The 20,399-nt window shown below is 35.3% G+C and overlaps 1 protein-coding gene across 2 annotated transcripts in view; it reads right to left on the bottom strand.

Annotated features, from left to right (window-relative positions):
* The window catches only part of RASA1 (RAS p21 protein activator 1), a 110,332-nt gene that overhangs the window by 22,347 nt on the left and 67,586 nt on the right, over positions 1–20,399 (bottom strand). For both annotated transcript variants that reach the window (XM_070465781.1, XM_070465780.1), the window contains exons 6-11: positions 19,913–19,944; positions 14,478–14,530; positions 12,185–12,335; positions 10,354–10,432; positions 2,719–2,839; positions 1,949–2,105 (exon numbers count right to left, since the gene is read on the bottom strand). In XM_070465781.1, coding sequence (XP_070321882.1) covers positions 1,949–2,105; positions 2,719–2,839; positions 10,354–10,432; positions 12,185–12,335; positions 14,478–14,530; positions 19,913–19,944 — 593 coding nt within the window. The remainder of the gene's footprint in view (positions 1–1,948; positions 2,106–2,718; positions 2,840–10,353; positions 10,433–12,184; positions 12,336–14,477; positions 14,531–19,912; positions 19,945–20,399) is intronic.

Raw genomic sequence — 20,399 nt, 5'->3', positions numbered from 1 at the left:
TTTAATATAAAGAAACAGAGTATTAGAGACATCTCAATAATACTGGAAAAAAACTGGAAAAACTACACAGCCACACAACTAAAGCACCAGAGAAAACAGCGGAATGGCAGTGCTGACCAGCATTCCTACACCACAGGCGGGGCGTGCAGAGCGGTCATCTCTCTGCTGTGGGTTGCCATGAACCTTCACATTAGACTCCACCCAAACGCTCAAGGTAAGTCAGTATATTGGGCTCTGCTTATACAAAGCAAGAAATCTTCAGCGACTTAATCTATTTGATAACACAACAAACACTTATTTTCTCAGGATTTTCAGTAGCTGCTGGAGGAAATGTTCACCTCTCCTTTCTCTGGTACTGCTTGCCACCTTTGCTCTCATGAAGGAAGTGGCTCTGTGAGAAAAACCCAGTACATACAAAGTAAGGCAGAGCAGCAAGACTGAGAGGAAGCCAGAGGTCTGATCCTACTACATCTGAAGGCCAAGTTTCCCATACTGTTAAGTGAGGGGAAAAAATCTTAAATCCTATCTTACCCAGGCCTTTTTTTTTTTTTGGATAACTGTTTTCAAGAGATATTAAGAAGTGTTTGGGGCTGGGGGAAAGCAAGAGTATCAAGGTCAAATGAATTCATGAAATACTTCATAGTATTTTATGATGATTCACACAGTATTTCATGATGATTCATAGTATTTCATGTTGATCCACTCTTGATGATTCACAATACAAACATGGGCTACAACTTCAAAATGTCCCACTGTATGGAAAATTATTTGTTCAATTCAGCATCTCCCAAACCTATTTGAGCACTTAAAAGATGCACTGTTAAATTTCAAATAATACTAATGTGATCTCCAAATACAATTTGGACAAAATGACAAGCCTGTATGTCCTACAGGTATTTCTCTTGAAGCTTTCCCAACTTAAATAGGAAAAACTGAAGCTGCCTAGTAGAGATGCCATCCTGCAGCAGAAAATAGACTGTTAAAAATTTGCAGTAATTATCTTCAAACACGCCTGTGTGCCTTACTCAGCCGCCCAGTCATGTCCGACTGTTGCCATCCCCATGGATTGTTCACCCACCAGGCTCCCCTGTCCATGGGATTTTCAGGCAAGAATACTGGAGTAGATTGCCATTTCCTTCTCCAGGGGATCTTCCTGACCTAGGAGGCGAACCAGCATCTCTTGTGTCTCCTGCATTGAGAGGCAGATTCTTTACCACTGGCGCCACCTGGGAAGCCCCCATAGCAATACGTAATAAAACTGCTTGCTAAGTATACCCCAAAACACTCTAGAATGGATTCATAACAGATAGTCCATCAGTCCATCTTATAAGTGGTCAAATAGGTTTATTAATAATACTGATGGTGAAAGATAAACAAAGGCTCTTGTTACAAAAATCTAGATGGAATTAAGTGCTGAATTTGCCTTGTGATGTTCAGGATTTACTTCTATTTATTTTCTTAAAAACTGTGACATTAATGTAGGAAAAACAGTTTTAATTTCAAATCTGAAACACTCTCTCCTCTTTTCTATTGAAATAATTCTTTTTATACTACAGTTGTCTCTCAACGTCAGCTTTCTTAGGAATCAAGTTAATAGTACAACTGAGTGATCTAGTACTATCATATGCATTGAGTTAACCAAAAATGATAAAATAGGAGAAAGGTGACAAGAATCAAAGTCATTCAAAAGACTGACGGTAAATGCACTGCATACAGAGTAAGTCTTAATACAAGAGATCCATAGATTTCTATGTGATATAGTGGAAGTAGAATTTTATGCATAAGTTAGTCTAAAAGAGAAAAACAAAAATTATCCTAGAAAGTAAATATGGCATTTTCAGATGATTTTCAGGATCTCAAAATTGGTTTGCTATGCTTTGAAATGATCTGAACATACTATTTTATTATTAAAACAATTCCAAAAAGATATAGGAAACCAATTTCTTACCTGCCAAAGAGACTATCATGAACAACATAGACAGAACACACGCTGAGATCTATTAATCCTTTTGGTTTTGTAGCTCGTTTTTCACTTTCAAAATAAATAAGTTGGGCATCACTGCCCTCTAAGATAAAATATAAATTTTTCCACCTTTTTCCCTTTCCTGTTAAAGAAAAAACAAATTATTTTCCCTTAGCCAAATAATGAACTACAAAATCACTGACAGTAAAATCATAAAAATGATCATTGCTTAAAAAAAGTTAAATATATTTCATATTTCAATTTTTATTCCCAAAGCTTCAATAATACCAATCCTTACAAAATGAGAAAATGTCTATAATCATATCTGTAGAAAAATATTTTGTTATATTCCTTGTTTTAATGAATCACAAGGTAAGTGACAAGGGTACCTTAACAGTGTATTTAGAAATTTCACTACAATAAATCATTAAAATTCTCGCTTAGCATTATTTCTTTTCTGGTCATAAGGGAAAAAAAATCTCTTCTGCTAGTCACGTACCCCTCATCCCCCACATTTCTTAATGCCAAACTGAGGCAAATATATATAATAGGGACCTCAATACCATCAATGGGATAAATGTCAGTAAGAATTTTCGCTTAAAAAAAGTATGGATAGACAGGTGACCAAGAGACCAAGAATCAGATGTCAACTTGTTAAATTCATAGCTCAATGACAAGATTCATGCCCAATACTTTACAATGTTTAACAGCAAAATACTGAAGCTGAATCTTTAGTCTTAAAAGTTTACAATTACCTTTTTTTAGAAGATAACCTTTTTTAACAATATTTTTATAAAAGGCATCCTTTGTTTTACGACGAATTGTATTGTAAATTTCCTTGCCATCCACTGCATCATTGAGTACTTGTTCTTGATCCTGAATTTTCAAAATATTAAAATTATTTCATGAATTCTTGATGGAAATGAAGTAAAATCTACTAAACTACCAACTTAAAAACCAGATTGTGCCTGTCTAGACATTAAGAAAAAAAATTAATACCAAAATCTAAAATAATGTAACATATATATTAAGAGATTCTGCTTTCCAAAGAAATTTTCAAAAAGGTGCCCTTCCCATTTCTCAAGAACCATTTTTTAAAATACAGTTTTTTGTGTGCTTTATAGCAACACCGTTTTGAAAACATGCATTTGTCCCAGCATTAACTGATAGGTTTGGACCAATTTGAGCATAAAGCAAATTCATGTTTGCTTATGCACAATTACATCCTCGAGAAACTCTAAGTGAGTGCAGAAAGCTGCACTCAGCTGAAATGAGATGCCTAGGAATATGCAAAATACATCCCAAAAGCCTAACGGCCTCCCTAGATTCACTGAGTGTTATAAGCCATATCCATACAGTCACATCTAGCGTCCTAATGTGTCTGATTTCAGAGAGTCCTCCCTGTACCACTTCCCACTGTTTACAACCCTTCTGATGGCCTCTTCCACAAGAAAACTTCAGGCCTTTTTCAAGGTAAAGTGCCTTATTTATTGTACTACTTGATGCGAAAGTAACTGCTGTTTTTGCGTTGTTGAACTTGGCCATCTGATTTTGGAATACATTCTTAAATAAATGTGGTTATGTTATACATCATTTTAATGCATATTTCTCACTCTATGCTTTTTTGCTAGTGACTTATTACTTGCTGTTTAGTTTTTAGACTATGGAAATGATGTTAAGACAAAAAGCAAATTCGAGCGATTTTTTTTTTATTTGAGTTCAAATGCATCGTAAAGCAGCAGAGACAACTCGCAACATAAATAAACAACACATCTGGCCCAGGAACATGAACATATATAGTGCAGTGGTGGTTCAAGAGGTTTTGCAAAGTAGGCCCTGAAGATGAAGAGCATAGTGGCCAGCCATCGTAAATCGACAACGACCAATTGAGAGCAATCATCAAAGCTGAATACAAGAGAAGTTGCTTAAGAACTCGTGTCAACCATTCTACGGTATTCAGCATTTGAAGCAAATTGGGAAAGATGAAAAATCTCCATTAAGTGGGTGCCTCATAAACTGACCAAAACTCACAAAAAATCATTTTGAAGTGTCATCTTGTCTTCTTCTACACGACAATGAACCATTTCTCTATCAGACTGTGTTGTGCAACGAAAAGTGGATTTTATACAATCAGCTCAGTGGCTGGAATGAGAAGAAGCTCCAAAACACTTCCCAAGTCAAACTAGCATCAAAAAGAGGTCATGGTCAGTGTTTGGTTGTCTGCTGCTCGTCTGACCCATTACAGCTTTCTGTATCCTGGCAAAACCATTACATCTGAGAAGTATGCTCAGCAATTTGATGAGCTGCACCAAAAACTGCAATGCCTTCAGCTGGTTTTGGTCAACAGAACGGGCCCAATTGTTCTCCACGAGAATGCCCAACTGCACATTTCACAACCAACACTTCAACAGTTGAACAAATTGGGCTATGAAGTTTTGCCTCATCCACTATATTCACCTGACCTCTCGCCAAATGACTACCACTTCTTCAGGCATCTCCGACAACTTGTTGCAGGGAAAACACTTCCACAACCAGTAGGATGCAGAAAATGCTTTCCAAGAGTTTGTTGAATCCCGAAGTATGGTTTTAATGCTACAGGAATAAACAAATTTATTTCTCAGTAGCAAAAATGTGTTGATTGTAATGGTTCCTACTTTGATTAATAAAGATGTATTTGAGCCTAGCTATGATGATTTAAAATTCATGGTCCAAACCCGTGATTACATTTGCCCCAACTTAAATATTTCTTACCCATTTAGCACACAGTTTCTTATCTCTGTGTGTCACTGATGACGCTTTTCAGTGTTGTACCCACAACTCCACCAAAATCCTGTGGGGTTTATTGCATGATTTTATGACACTGAACTACAGGAAGGCATGTATCTTAACTGCTAAGTCCCCACAACCCCCTATAATAAAAGAATTAGGATGTCAGGAAGAACATAAAGATAAAAGTGCCTTTATAATGATCTTCCCCAAAGAAGTCAATCTTCAATATTGCCATCTAGTCCAATGGACCTGATTTTAGTTTTTAGTTTCTTGTTTGAGCAGCTCTTATTACTTGCAAGAATTAACATTTTATGACTTTTTCTTAGAGATTCATGGATCCAGCCGAACATTTTATATCTAAGATATGTTATAGAATTTTCATGAATCCTATTTTTTCCTACATCTTGAAACACTCTGCTATTTTATCATCCCAGGAACCATTTCATCATGACTCAACAATTATACTCAAGTATGCTGAAGAGAATGGCAAACCACGGCACACGGACCAAATCTAGCCCACTGCCTGTATCTGGACGTAGTTTTCCTGGCACACGGCCATGGTCATTCTTTTACATACTGCGTGTTGCTGCTTCACTGCAAAGGCAGAGTTTAAGTAACTGAGACAGAGACTGAATGGCCCACAAAATCTAATTATTTATTATCTGGTCCTGTACAGAAAAGCCTGCCAACCTTTGGCCTAGAGGCTGATGCAACAGTGAAATATATCAGCTCTATTGCATCACCTCTGGCACTTTTTACTGTGTTGCCAACTATTGCAGCATCTTCCAAAAAATATAAAAGGCCATCTTTGTTATCTGTTTATTAGTTTTCACTGAGTGCAGATAAAAATTCAGAATTCTTAATTTTCTGCTCATATTAGCAGAAAGAAAAAGCTGAAAAAGATGTTTCATAATTATAAAAGGAATCAGATGATGAATGCAAAGCAACATCAATACTCTGTGATCTACTGTGATGATAAAATTGATTTTGATAAGCTAAGTCTCAGACTGTAATTCTTGATATGGTAATATCCTTGATGAATTTTCTCAAACTCAAGAATGTGCTGAGTAAATGTTGTATTTCTAGGGAAACAAAGGAAACTCATTTACTGCACTCATTTAGTTAGTGATTCAATAGGAAGGACATCATGCAATAATTTGTGACAAGAAATCTAGATAAACCTGTTTCCTAACAGGAAATGAGGACTCTTAAAACTTTTATGATTTGCATCAAGATTTACTCAATATGGCTTATAAATGGACAAAGGTATTTTGTATTTAAAGGTTACTGGAAGGAAACATATAATGTAGAAATTTAAAAATTCACCATATTGATCATTCTAATTGATGCTTATAAACCTACACATAAAAATATATTACACTTAAAGACTGTACTATCCAACAAAATTATGAAACAAAGTGTTCCAAAGTATTACAGCTAATGTTGCAAGAACAAGAAAGAATCAAACTAGAACACAGCTGAAATATATTTAAAATCTAGAATAAGTACTGCATTTTGACAGTAAAAATGTGAAAAGAACCAGAGGAATTTTATAAACAAAAACTATTATAAAAGCTGTATCTGAAATTAGGGTTTACAAGATGGATATGATTCAGGTCCGTACGTGACAGTGGATAACAGTTAGCTGCCTTCTGTTTCAGGAACAAGCCTTTATAACCAAGGCAATACAGAACAAAAATTAGGGTTTACTACATTTAAATTCTTATTAAATTTCTAATAAAGTTTTTTTTTGTACTAAACCTTCATTCTTACTCCTATAAATTATTCAGAAAATGACCAAGAAAATAAAAAATTTTAAAAGATACACTGCACCCAGATGATAGTGGTAACTACGTCCCTAGTTTATAGATTTGTACTTATCAGTCTTTATCACAGTAGTGATAATATTTGCTCTTCAGAACAGAATGGGGCATACTTGTAGTCTACATGGTGGCTGTCAGTCAAGGCTGCCTGCACTGCAGGAGACCCAGGTTCGATCCCTGGGTGGGGAAGATCCCCTGAAGAAGGAAATGGCAACCCACTCCAGTATTCTTGCCTGGAGAATTCCATGCAGAGAGAAGCCTGGCAGGCTACAGTCCTTGGGGTCACAAAGAGTCGGACACTACTGAGCGACTTTCACGCACTCATTTAAGACATTACAACACTGACATTTGGATTTAAATACCTGATTTCAGGATTATATAAGTCTTTCCAATTTGACATAAAGGCGGGTCATCTGATCTACACCACCTACACTGGGAGACACTACAGGCAGGGACAGAACATCACGTGCCAAGTTTTGCTAGGTTACTAACTGACAGGAGGGAAGGCTTCTCAGCCCCTCTTTCTGCAAAGTTCTGGAGAAGGAGTCTCACATTCCTCCCGAAGGCAAGCAGGCTGTCGACCGGTGAGAGTCTAACACCACTGAAGCAAGCTTTGCACAGAGGTTAGGTGTGCAGGCCCTGCTTCCGTTGTGAACCCTGCCTTTCTCAGGTAAAGGCTAAGAAAGCTCATTTGATAAATGAATTCAATAAGAGTTCTTTGAGTGCCAGTGTTGTAGTTCTTGAGATATATCAGTCAATAAATCAAAGATCCTTACCCTCAAGGAACTTACACTCCAATGATGGAAAGAGATAATAAACATAATGAGTAAGCAAACTGAATTGTATGTTAATAGGTGGTAAGTGCTCTACAGGGTAGGGCAAGCAGCAGCAATAAATAATATACAAAGCAAAAATCCTAATGCAGCAAAGATCCTGACATATTTTTGTTTTGAATAGAGAAGCCAGTGTGAGTGGAGATGAGTGAGCGAGAAAGATGGCAGAAGAGTTCAGAGGACCACGGGACACTGCACCAGGGCAGGGACTCTGGCTTTTAATCTGGATGAAATGTAGACCACCTCTTAGTATTAAACAGAGCCGTGAAATGCTCTGACACATTTTAAATGGATCCCTCTGACTGTGGTACAGTTTTAAAGGGGGGGTTGGGGGCAGAAGTGGCTAGAAACAGAGATGACATTCTCTAATAATTAGAACCCTGCTGGGAAAGAAAGGTAAGTGTTGCATTTCTCAAACTTCTATTGGAACATACTTTTACTCCAGGCCCAAAATATTTCTGGTGATGGTTAAATTCTATATCTATTTTGAAGGCAGAGATGGCATGATGATCCTGACAGTTTGGATAGAGAGTGTAAGAGACAAAAAGAAGAGTCAAGGATGACTTGATGCCTTAAGTAATTTACTTACCTTCTCTGGTCCCAGTTTTCCTATCTGTAAAATTACAGAATCAACCTCATCAAACTGTTTAAAAAGTTAAATAATACATGTAAGACAAGGTGTCTAAAATAGTGTCCAAAAGGCTCCTTGTTTCCTCTAGTCCACCAAGCAAAAGATCACTGTGCTTTCTTTTTCACCATCTTACCCTGAGTAGGGGTACGCAGGGTCACCTTAGGGGAAATGAGCTGATTCTGTTAGCTAATCACTTTTACAATAATAAAAAGACATTACTAGCCTTTGGGTTCTCTAACAGTTAGAATCCTTCTGGGAAGGACAGGTAAGTGTTATGATTCTCAAATTTTTCTATAAACTACTTTTACTCTAGGCCCAAAATAATTGACTTCAAATAGCATTTAACGGTTTCTATGAAGTAATCAAATTGTTCAGTAATCAGCATCAGTTATTTCTGAAGTACTGAAAGCATTATAGGCACTTTTGTAAATGATAATACTTGGAGGTTTGTTCAGTTGTGAAACAGTAACACAAGAATAAGGCACAATGTATATTTGAAGTAAGTTTTAAAACTATCTTATAATTTTAGTATAAGAGCTTATTAAGTGTTAAATGCTACTTATTTTTCTAACTATAAAAAATTTAGTTAGAAAATTCTAATAAGACAAACTTAGGACAGGAAAAATGTGTGCATGACTTGTGAGCAAATAAAATTTATTACTCAAACAGCCAATCTGAATTAGAATGCAGAATACAGCAACAGGAGTGGCAGGATCCATCATTTGTAGGTAAAGGCACCTTTGATCCAATAAAAAGATCCTAAGCAGTGGTATCTAGAAAGCACATACCATACTACGCAGAAAAACAATAGGCAAAGTCTGCCAGAATTGCCAACTTAAAAGCTGTGTGAGTGTGTGTGTGTTAGTCACTCAGTCATATCTGACTGTGTGTGTGTGTGTGTGTGTGTGTGTGTGTGTGTGTGTTAGTCACTCAGTCATATCTGACTCTGTGTGTGTGTGTGTGTGTGTGTGTGTGTGTGTGTGTGTGTGTTAGTCACTCAGTCGTATCTGACTCTCTGCGACCCCGTGGACTGCAGCCTCTGTCCAGGGGATTCTCCAGGCAAGGATACTGGAGTGGGTTGCCATGCCCTCCCCTCCAGGGATCTTTCCAACCCAGGGATCAAACCCGGGTCTCCTACATTGCAGGCAGATTCTTTATCATCTGAGCCACCAGAGAAGCCCCAACAAAAGTGGTACATAATTGCTAACTACAGATATTAGGAAGATGTCAACAAGGAAGTAAAACTTGAGATGTAAACTTGCAGGATTCAGAAAGGCAAAGAGGAAGAAACTGACATGGAGATCTCAACAAAGCACTGGAAACACAACACACAACTGCCCTCATGAACTTTCCATCTATCAGGAAAGCATAAAGAAATGAAGCAAGATTATATTAAAATGTAGCAAGATGGTTCTTAAATTTATGTTAAGCATCAGAATAATGTTTCTCTCTTAATCAGCAATTAATAGTCAGCTATAACCATCAGAAACTAATTTGTTAGGAGGAAATAATGAGACACTCAAGACACTACAAATCACTGTGGAAGTTTAGTGGGGACCCAAAACCCCTCAACAATCCTTTTTTACATCCTGGGAAATACACTACCCCCATTTTCCACATAGGAAAATTCTTAATCACTTTTTGAAGTACCTTTTACTTACCTTGCTTCAACCCTTTAACCACCACACTTTAGGAAGTATGGGCAAGATACAGAAGCTAATCAATCACCTAGGCATTAAGCAACTAGCATTCAGCAGGAGCTCTCGTTCAAGGCCAGTCCTTCTTATGTTCTGGATTTCAGTCACTCTTGCCTTCTCTAGGACCTTGTACATGGGGTACTGCCACTACCCCATCCCTCACCCACCCACGCTATTTCCTCAAGTACACACATGCTCAAAACTCTCTCACCATGAAACTACGGGCAAATAAAGAAGCTCTAAGTTTAAACCCCTTTTTTCTCTACATCATCTTCTAGCTACTATTTTTTATTTTCTTTACTTCCCAAGCTCACCTAGATAAACCTGGCTGTGATTTACCCTTGCTGTCTCCACCTTTGCCTCCAACAAACTCACTCCTTGACCCAGTGCCACTTGGCTTCTGTCCCCACAATGCCTTCTACTCTCAAAAAGCCACCAAGGACTTCCTAATTATCTAGAATCAACATAAAAACTGAGAGATTCTCTTACAAAGATTCACTTTCTGAAAGAATCTGAATAACCAGCAGTTTTAAATTTTATCCAATTTCAAATGCATGGATGTGTGCATAACCATATCACCAAAAACAGCATTTTAAATTAAAAAGCTGATTACTGCAAAAAGAAAAACAACACTGACCTGCATGGGTACAGGTTCCTTAAGATAATACCCTTCAACAATTTGTTCTTTTCGATAGTGATCTATGATGTCCCCAATGCTGTTAAAATAAAAATTACTAACACTGACATAATTTGTCTCATAAAAATTGCAAGTCTTAAAAATACACACAAACCTTGTTAGCAAGGATTATCTGTTTGCAAGTTTTTTTCCAAAGTAAATAGCCAGAATATATTAATAGAATATATGATCATTACAGTCACATTACTTTAGAAAATCAAGAATGTTCCTAATATTGATTTACAGGTCAGAAATACTTGACTCAGAGATTTCAATTTTCCACACACATACTCCAAGCATCACTATATGTGAGAAAAGGATTAAAAGTCCACTTTTTTTGTTTTTTTTTTTAAATAAAAATATCTGAGAGATTGAGCAAGAAATGACAGACAAATCACATTTATTTAGCAAGTAGTGAGTTCAGGTTAAACTTAGGAATTTTTATCATCCAAATAATTTATCAAGTTATCATTTACATATTCTGCTTTTATAATAATAAGATGGAGTCATAAGACAAATAGCAGGTGGAAGCAGAAACAATAAAGGGAGGGAGGGAGGGAGGAAGAAAGGAGTAGAGAGGGAAGGGGGAACGAAGGAAGAGCAGGAGCTAATCTCATATGTAGGATTATAGCTACAGCAGGAAAGGCTTATTGATGATTTTGATAAAAATGTTCTAAAATATTAATATTTCAAGAATATTACCAATAAAAAACTGAAAATAAATGACATTATATAATGTATTTTAACACAAACTTTAACATGAGTTTTTTTAAGTGTAAAAATGTTTCTCTATAATCAGTTTGCCATTTTACTGTCCTACATATGTAAAACCTAGAATTTTAAACTTTCCTTTAATATACTAGGGGAAAGGATATTTTAGTGACAGTTAGGCAACATTTCTCAAAACATCTTGTTAATTTATCACTTTATTTTTTCATGTTTTTCCTACTGATCCAATAACTTTTATACACACATCAGTGTATATATATATATATAACTGGATATATATTCATCCCTTTTTTTATAGTTCTTCCTACTGAAAGAATAGTTGAAACATATATTATCTTTTATCTTTGGAGACACGTATGTGTGTATCTATATATATACATAGATACACACATATATATTTATCCCTGATGATAAAATATCTTTGCTATACCACAAAATTATTTCAAATTAAATATAAATAAAGTATAATGCTAAAAAGTAAAACAGAAGACCTGAAAAGATTAATAAAAAAAAGTACAAATGAATATGAACTAAATACCAGAGACAGCATTTAATATGATAGGGTGAGGGTAATAAGACAAGCAAAGAATTTTAAAGGTGAAAAGTACGAACCAACAATCACAAATAAATACCAGCTTGGGAACAAACTAATATTGTTGGATAACATTATTAGTAAGTCTTAGGTCATTCTTTAACTTTTTTTCCTATCAAAATGTCTCACTGATTAAAGACTAATATATTTTCTTTTCTTAGGTTAGATGTTCTGTTGTCCTACAGATAATGTATGAACTTACTAACAAATTTGCTGCAAATAACCTGTGCATTAATAATAAAAAAATTATACACATTATTTTGGTAGAAATAAATTATTACTTTATATACATGTTTGACAATGTCTAAAAAGTCCTTGGACATGATGACTAAATTACATTAAATGTCTTATAATTTCAAATATTACAGTCAGAAATTTTTATATAATTTTGATTCTAATAAACTATTTTTTATGATATTTCAACTCTTTTCACCAAAAGTAAAAGATAACTATAAATTTCTCCCAACTTACCTGTTATAATATCGGCCTCCCATCATAAACTGATTGTTTGGTGTTGGACATATTTTAAACCGCTGAATATTTTCACTGGTCCGAAAATAAAGTGAATAGTCCCCAGGAGTATTATCTGACGGCCTCACGAGAAAACTGCAGACTTGACCAACTGTAAAAATTAATCTGTTAGTTTTATTCCCTAATTATCAAATTAAAAAAGAAAAAGAGTTAAGTAGTATAATTATAAATTACATTCAAAAGCATATACAAATTTTCACCAGCTACTTGTTTTATAATAAAAAATCTTAAGGCAATCATTTTTTGTATTTTCTGGTTTATGAGTCACAATCATCCATGATGTTACTTGTCTTTATTAAATAAAAATACAGGGCAGAAGTTTGCAGCAATGACTTCTGGTTAATAATATATATATCTGTCATAACTTGGAAAGAATACTGTAACCACAGGTAGGAGGTACTGGCTAAAACTGCTGCACTGTTTGCAAATCCCATAAGAAGAAAAGTCAAAAAAAAGTTATAGTGAATTTTACTTTAGCATGCTCTGTACTTAATACTTCTGATTAAACATTAAAAAGTCATAATTGTAATAAAATAGTAGGCAAAAACTTATATAGATGAAAACTGAAATATTTGTGTACCTAATCAAAATTAATACACATGCACTATATTTCATTTAAAAGGCATGATCTGAAAAAATCATAAGCAGCAAATTATCATATATCAGATATTTCATATTAATTTTAGAGAAGCCTTTTTGACATCTACAATTAGCAATGACTGTTACCACTAAGATCCTTTCTACCTTTTCTCTGTTTAAGTCCTAATGACATAGGAAAGATCAGAACTTGATTGCTTTTGGGAAAGTACAATGAAAACTCAAAATATCAGATGTTTTTCTGTAAGTTACTAATAGTTCCAATCATCAAGCTAAGTCATTTACTACCAAGTAGTTTTATGCTCAATACAAAAAATAGGAACTATTACAAAATTGTGCATGCAAGTGCTTATGTGTACTTTTCAGGGCAGGAAATCACCAGAATCTTAAAAGAGTGCATGACCCAAAGAAAATAAAAACTAATTTAAGAAAATTAAGTTTAGTTCTTTTTTAATTTACATGTCTAAAACAACCGTGAGTGCCTCAGGTATTTGGTGTAAATTCAAAAATATAAACTATATTCAAAATTCAGTAAATTCATTAAAATAAAATTATTTTGGTGCCACTTTGAAAGCAGACAGGATGTGACTTTGGTTTAGCATTTCATCTGTTACTACCATATGGCATTATCATGTTATTTCTAACCTATGTCCTCACAATATAATTGAATACTTAATAAAACTGCCTCAAATGTCTCAGAAGAACAAAATATTAATTAAATTAAATGTAATGATTCATGGCTTGAATAGTAACTCAGATAACAGTTTTAAATAATCAGTGGTTTATTCACTGTATACAGAAACTACTAAACTCTGGTCTTTTTTTTTTTAAAGAATTAAGACTTATAAATTACAGATTATTACTTAAACTTGTCCGAAGTCCCTCCAAAGTATGGCTTACTGAAGACATATTTGGTAATTAAATTTCGTCTTAAGTTTTAGTTAGGATGAATGATGGAATACTTTTTCTTTTAAGTAATAAACCCACAATACATTCAATTTTTATTTTGCCTATCTCTGTAACAACAGTTTTATGAAATATTAAAACCACAATATTTTCAATAAGGCCCGAATGTATAACTCTACAAGTGTATAAAGATAAATTCAAGAATATTTGCTGCACTTAAACAACAAGAAAATGAAAACATAACATTGCTCTATAGGAGACTGATAATAAATTATGGTATTTACACAATGGAAAGTTTATGGTCATTAAAAAGAATGAAATTTTAAATATGCAAATATGGAATAATCTCCCCAAATATGTATTAAAATGAAAAAAGTGTGTTGCATATTCCTGTGAGAATGTGTAAGGAGGTACGTATAAAGGTGTATGTCACGGTAAGGAAGTCAGGCACACACAGACAGAAAACTTCTAGAAATACAGGGAAAAACTCATCTGGCACGGCTTCTAGGGAAGACTGTAGGGCCTGGTCCAGAAAGAAAACACACCGTGCACTGAATTTTATACTGCATGTATGTTCTCACCTAAAAAACACCAAAAATACCAATTTCTCTGTGCTGGGCAAGAAATTACAGTATGCACAAAAATGAAATGAATGCTAAAAGCAAAACACATGATAAGTGTTTTATTCTTTTTAAATAACACTAGAAAAGTGAAGTGAATATACAAATACCTGTCATTAGTAAATTATAAGCTTCTTGTTTGGAAATTTTCCCATGGAACCATCTTAAAAAGAGAATAAAATACGTAAATCAAAAAGTCTTTTTTGCTGTTAACTAAATCAAGACTAAATAACTAACACCATACAGTTAAGTTTAATTCAAGCTGACATAATGAAATAAATGTAATGCAATTGATCAGATGACCTCATTCCTTTGACATTACTATACTTTGTAAACATCTATAAGTTCAACAAAATACATAAAAATTATGGGCCGTCTAGTATGAAGTACAATTTCCATATTAATTACCAATACAAAAACCAGCATTTATTTTAATTCTGATTACGACAGATTATTATCATGCTCGTATTCTTTTTCTTCCTTTCATTAGGAGTGGGGTGTGGTACAGGTAGAGCCCAGCAAAACTGCCAGAAGATTAGTCCATTCGTTTCCTCACATCCTCCCAGAGTGAATTTCCCTGAAAGCTCTCCCTTTTCAGTCAACGGGCTGGACTGCCACTTTACGGAAAGCCAGAAAATAAGATTGAGTGATGAGAAAGAGTAGATATCTGTTTGAACTAATGGCTTATCATATCAGATTGCTAGAGTATTTTATATTCTGATACTTAAGACTTTAGAAAATGTTATAAAAGGCATTATAGCCAAAATCTACTGCATATAATAACTCAAGTATTTAAATAAGTTACCTCAAAATAAAATGATATATCTGGGTTTAAAAAATTAATTACTAGTAATTAAATTACATAAAATCTCTCATGTACCTGAAGGACTATTATCTGTCTTGCCAATTAACACATGTATGTTAATACCAAGCTGACAATATATTCTCAGGGTCTACAATTATTTTTAACCATGACTGAAAAGAACAAGTTGGAAGTAAAATACCATAAAATTAAGACATATAAATGCCCTAAAATCCAATGTTATAAGTGTAGAGGCTGTTCACCACTGTTTTATATTATCAACATTATTATTGGTCAGAGTATTAAAAAAAACTGGATTTTTATCTTTTCACATGAATAAAATGTTAAACATTTCAATTCTCTTTTTAATTTTATTCTAACAATTAACTCGCTAATTCAGATTCCCTGAAGCTTCCAATGCTAAATATGAATATTGTAAAACAAGTATACAATATCTGGAGAAGTCCAGGTTGCCCTAAAAGGCAGTAAAGTTTCATATTGCATTCAAGTATGGCCGAAATGACCATTTATTCCAATGCCAGAGCAAGATTTCCGTACTCTAGGGGACAGCTGATTAGATGACCTCGAAGGCCTATCCTACTCCTACAGCTAGAATAAAAGAGAAAAGGGGAATATAAAGGCGGAGGTGGGATGGGGTGGTGGGCAACAAATGGCGTTTATACAACAAATCGGTAATACCGCTTTCTGAAAGGATTAGATCAGAGTTTCCTCACTCAGGGATTTACTACCTATATGTAAAATGAGTCTATTTCAAGCACATGGTTTGTACCAATAACAGAAAAATGGGTCTGTGACCTTAGGGAAGAACTCATTTTAGTGAGAAAAAGGAACATAAATATTGTATAACTATAAACAGAATGTAGAAAATATAATAAAGCACTGTGATAGGTACATGCTGAGGGAATTTTTGGAATAACAGAGCACCAATTCTATAGGGTGTACAAGGGAGAAGATAACAGAAGACTTGCTGGCAAGAGTGATAAATGAGTTAAGTCTCTGAGTAAGAACAGGCATACATACATGACCACTGGAAAAACCATAGGCTTGACTAGACAGACCTTTGTTGACAAAGTAATGTCTCTGCTTTTTAATATGCTGTCTAGGTTGGTCATAACTTTCCTTCCAAGGAGTAAGCGTCTTTTAATTTCATGGCTGCAACCACCATCTGCAGTGATTTTAGAGCCCAGAAAAATAAAGTTCTGACACTGTTTCCACTGTTTCCCCATCTAGTTGCCATGAGGTGATGGGATCAGATGCCATGACCCTAGTTTTCTGAATGTTGAGCTTAAAAGCCAACTTTTTCACTCTCCTCTTGCACTTTCATCAAGAGGCTCTTTAGTTCTTCTTCACTTTCTGCCATAAGGGTGGTGTCATCTGCATATCTGTAACCCAGCAATCTTGGTTCCAGCTTGTGCTTCCTCCAGCCCAGCGTTTCTCATGATGTACTCTGCATATAAGTTAAATAAGCAGGGTGACAGTACACAGCCTTGGCGTACTCCTTTTCCTATTGGAACCAGTCTGTTCCATGTCCAGTTCTAACTGTTGCTTCCTGACCTGCATACAGATTTCTCAAGAGGCAGGTCAGGTGGTCTGGTATTCCCATCTCTTTCAGAATTTTCCACAGATTATTGTGATCCACACAGTCAAAGGCTTTGGCATGGTCAATAAAGCAGAAAGAGACATTTTTCTAAAATTGTCTTGCTTTTTCGATGATCCAGAGGATGTTGGCAATTTGATCTCTGGTTCCTCTGCCTTTTCTAAAACCAGCTTGAACATCTGGAAGTTCACGGTTCACGTATTGCTGAAGCCTGGCTTGGAGAGTTTTAAGCATCACTTTACTTAGTGTGTGAGATGAGTGCAATTCTGCAGTAGTTTGAGTATTCTTTGGCATTGCATTTCTTTGGGATTGGAATGAAAAATATTAAAAAGCAGAGACATTACTTTGTCAACAAAGATCTGTCTAATCAAGGCTATGGTCTTTCCAGTGGTCATGTATGGATTTGAGAGTTGGACTGAGTGCCGAAAAATTCATGCTTTTGAACTCTGGTGTTGGAGAAGACTCTCGAGAGTCCCTTGGACTGCAAGGAGATCCAACCAGTCCATCCTAGAGGAGATCAGTCCTGAGTGTTCACTGGAAGTACTGATGTTGAAGCTGAAACCAATACTTTGGCCACCTGATGCGAAGAGCTGACTCATTTGAAAAGACGCTGATGCTGGGAGGGATTGGGGGCAGGAGGAGAAGGGGACTACAGAGGATGAGATGGTTGGATGGCATCACTGACTCAATGGATATGGGTTTGGGTGGACTCCGGGAGTTGGTGATGGACAGGGAGGCCTGGCGTGCTGACGTTCATGGGGTCGCAAAGAGTCGGACATGACTGAGCGACTGAACTGAACTGAAGAATAGACATTAACCAATACACCAGAGGGGAATCTGGCCTAGGAAGTAGCTTGAGCAAAGGAGAAAAAACAATGATATACATTCAAAGATCTACAAGCTGGAGAGGAGGATATAAAACTAAAAATGACAAGAGATAAAACTTGTAAGGAAACAAGGGCTGTATCAGGAGAACTTTTCAGACTCTGCTAAGGTAGAAAATCAGACAAGAATTTTTAGTGGAAAAAGTAAAACAGTCAGATACATGTTTTAAGTGTTTTAGCTGTTGGAAGAAAGGATTTGAGGAAACTAAAGTGTCAAGCAAAACCAACTGGGAGGTGATCATTACATCAAAGGAATACAGCTAGTTATACCAACTGTTTAGTCTCAAAGAGCACTCCAGGAAATTAATGAGGATGTTCTACTGCCAGTCAACACCTTAAGTTACAGGGAGCTGACAAATACATAAAATAAACCAACAATGCAAATTTATCTTATGCTAAATACCAAATGAGTAGAAAATTAAGAAGTTCAGAAAATGGAAAAATCACAATGATATTAAATTATTAAAAAAAAAAGATTTCCCAATGCAAGTGGGAGTCACAGTTTACACTTAGAAAACTGGATACGGCCTTAGATATGTACTGGTATTTGATCTCTTTTTTTCCCCTTTTTAAAAAGAATCCATGGTATGATTTTAATAGAGACAAAAACCTACCTTTCTCGCTTCTCTTGGAAATCAGGAGGCTTTTGTTAACACTAGGTTCCTAAACTCTGACACATTAGTGAGTGCACGCACCTCACCGCAGGCAAACATCTGCTAGTTTTGACTTCTTCTGGGTGTGTGCTCAGTCGTTTCAGTCGTGTCTGACTCTTTGAGACCCCATGGACTATAGCCCACTGGGCTCCTCTGTCCATGGGATTCTCCAGGCAAGAATACTGGAGTGGGTTGCCATTTCCTCCTCCAGGGGATCTTCCCAACCCAAGGATTAAACTCATGTCTCCTGAACTGCAGGCAGATTCTTTACCCACTGAGCCACCTGGGAAGCCATTGACTTCCTAGTCTTCCCTAATACAAAGAACGAATGTTTATTTCCATTTATCACATTTGCAGTGTATAAAAAATTAGAGTAGGGAAATACTGTAATAGAAATTACAATATGGAAATAGTTCCATGTACCTTAATTGCTATCAAAGAGGGAAAATAAGAGATTAAGATTATAGTAATTTGAGAAAAATGGGAATACATACACCTGACTCAGTTCATCTGCTTTCATTATCTGTATGCATCCTCTAACAATAATTAGAATTTGTAACTCCTCACATAAGTAGTGAGAAGACCTCAAACTAGTACAATAAACAAAGTACAGTCTCACTGATGGAGCCTACCAGCAGCTACATAGAACAATAAGGAAAATGAACTCAGAAAATATCTCATGCTTCACTTAAAGAAGAGTGGACGCTAAATTAGATAACTGAAAGCACATTATTTGGCTTAATGTTTTCATGTTTTAATGGTTAGAACAGAATAAACAAACACTTGAGAAAGAAATCTTCAATGCTACCCACAACTGCCGACAGGAAGGTAAGAAAAAGTATTCCACTGAAAACACATTAGAAGATTAACTGTCAGTTAAAATAACATGAGTAAAACAGAATTGGGATTAAGAGGTAAGGTCTTTAAAGAAAACATATATACAAATAAATATTAAATGGGATGAGAAGGACACTTAAAAAGATCTTCAAGGACACTAATAAATTAGAGCACAGCTGAAACCCCATGTGGAATGATGCCCTGTAAGAACAACTAATAAGGGAAGAATGTGGCAAGGAGTAAGTGTAGTAATACCTGGCCTTTGAATTAGCCCTTATAAGATACTTAAAATCTGCCTTAAAAAAATTATAAAAACAAAGTCCTTGCAGAATCTTATTAATATGGTAAAGAACTGTAATTCAGGGGAAAGTTCTCTGACTTTTAAAAAACAAAACAAAAACTGAACTATAAAGTACATAAAAGATACGGCAACAAAAAGAAATACTAAGAAGTAATCAACAAGAAAACAAAGTGTGAGGAATTATGATATTCATAATGTTACTAATGTACTGTTTACTGTTAATCAAAAAGTCGTTAGTTTGGTAATCTAAGAACTGTATGTAGGTATAAGCCATCTTCATTATCACTAGGTCCTTAAGAAAATAGAAATCAATTCTTGAGTCAAATAAAAATAAATTTTTAAAACAGCTCAAAAAGTATCACTTTTCTTCTAAAACATTTTTAGATCAAAGTTTTCCAATTAGTAATTGCACCGCATATTTTTTCCTTTTAATAATTAATACAAACTTACATTTTGCCTTCATGTGGATCTTCTTCCCGGCCCTAAAGGGGAAGACATTAAGACAGTATTTTATGTTAACTATTAATATATTTTTTATAAAATTAATAAAATTGTACCTTCAAATATATCTACACCCTGACCTTCATATCTATTTATGTATATACAGGAAAAGGTGTTTCTGTTTATGAAAAGTCTTTTCAAAACTCTTCCCCTTAGTCCTTCTCTCTCTCTGTGATTATTCTAATCCAGGCACTTTTCCTCCCTTTTCTTAAACTATTAACAGTAGCCCAACTAGTATAACTACCTCTGTGCCCCACCCCACTCCAATATGGATTCATCAGTTTCAACTTCAACTCTGCCCTGCATTAAGAAACATCAAACAAAACTAACAAATTTTAAAAACAAGACCTTTAATACTTCTCTACTGCCTACAATTCCTCACTTTACAACCAGAATCCTTTATCATATAACTCAAGGCTACGTTTTCTATCTCATT

This window comes from Odocoileus virginianus, chromosome 3 (assembly GCF_023699985.2).
Source record: "Odocoileus virginianus isolate 20LAN1187 ecotype Illinois chromosome 3, Ovbor_1.2, whole genome shotgun sequence".
In the NCBI taxonomy this organism is placed as follows: domain Eukaryota; kingdom Metazoa; phylum Chordata; class Mammalia; order Artiodactyla; family Cervidae; genus Odocoileus; species Odocoileus virginianus.
Note: the sequence above shows the minus strand (reverse complement) of the source record. Positions and strands in the feature narration are given on the sequence as shown.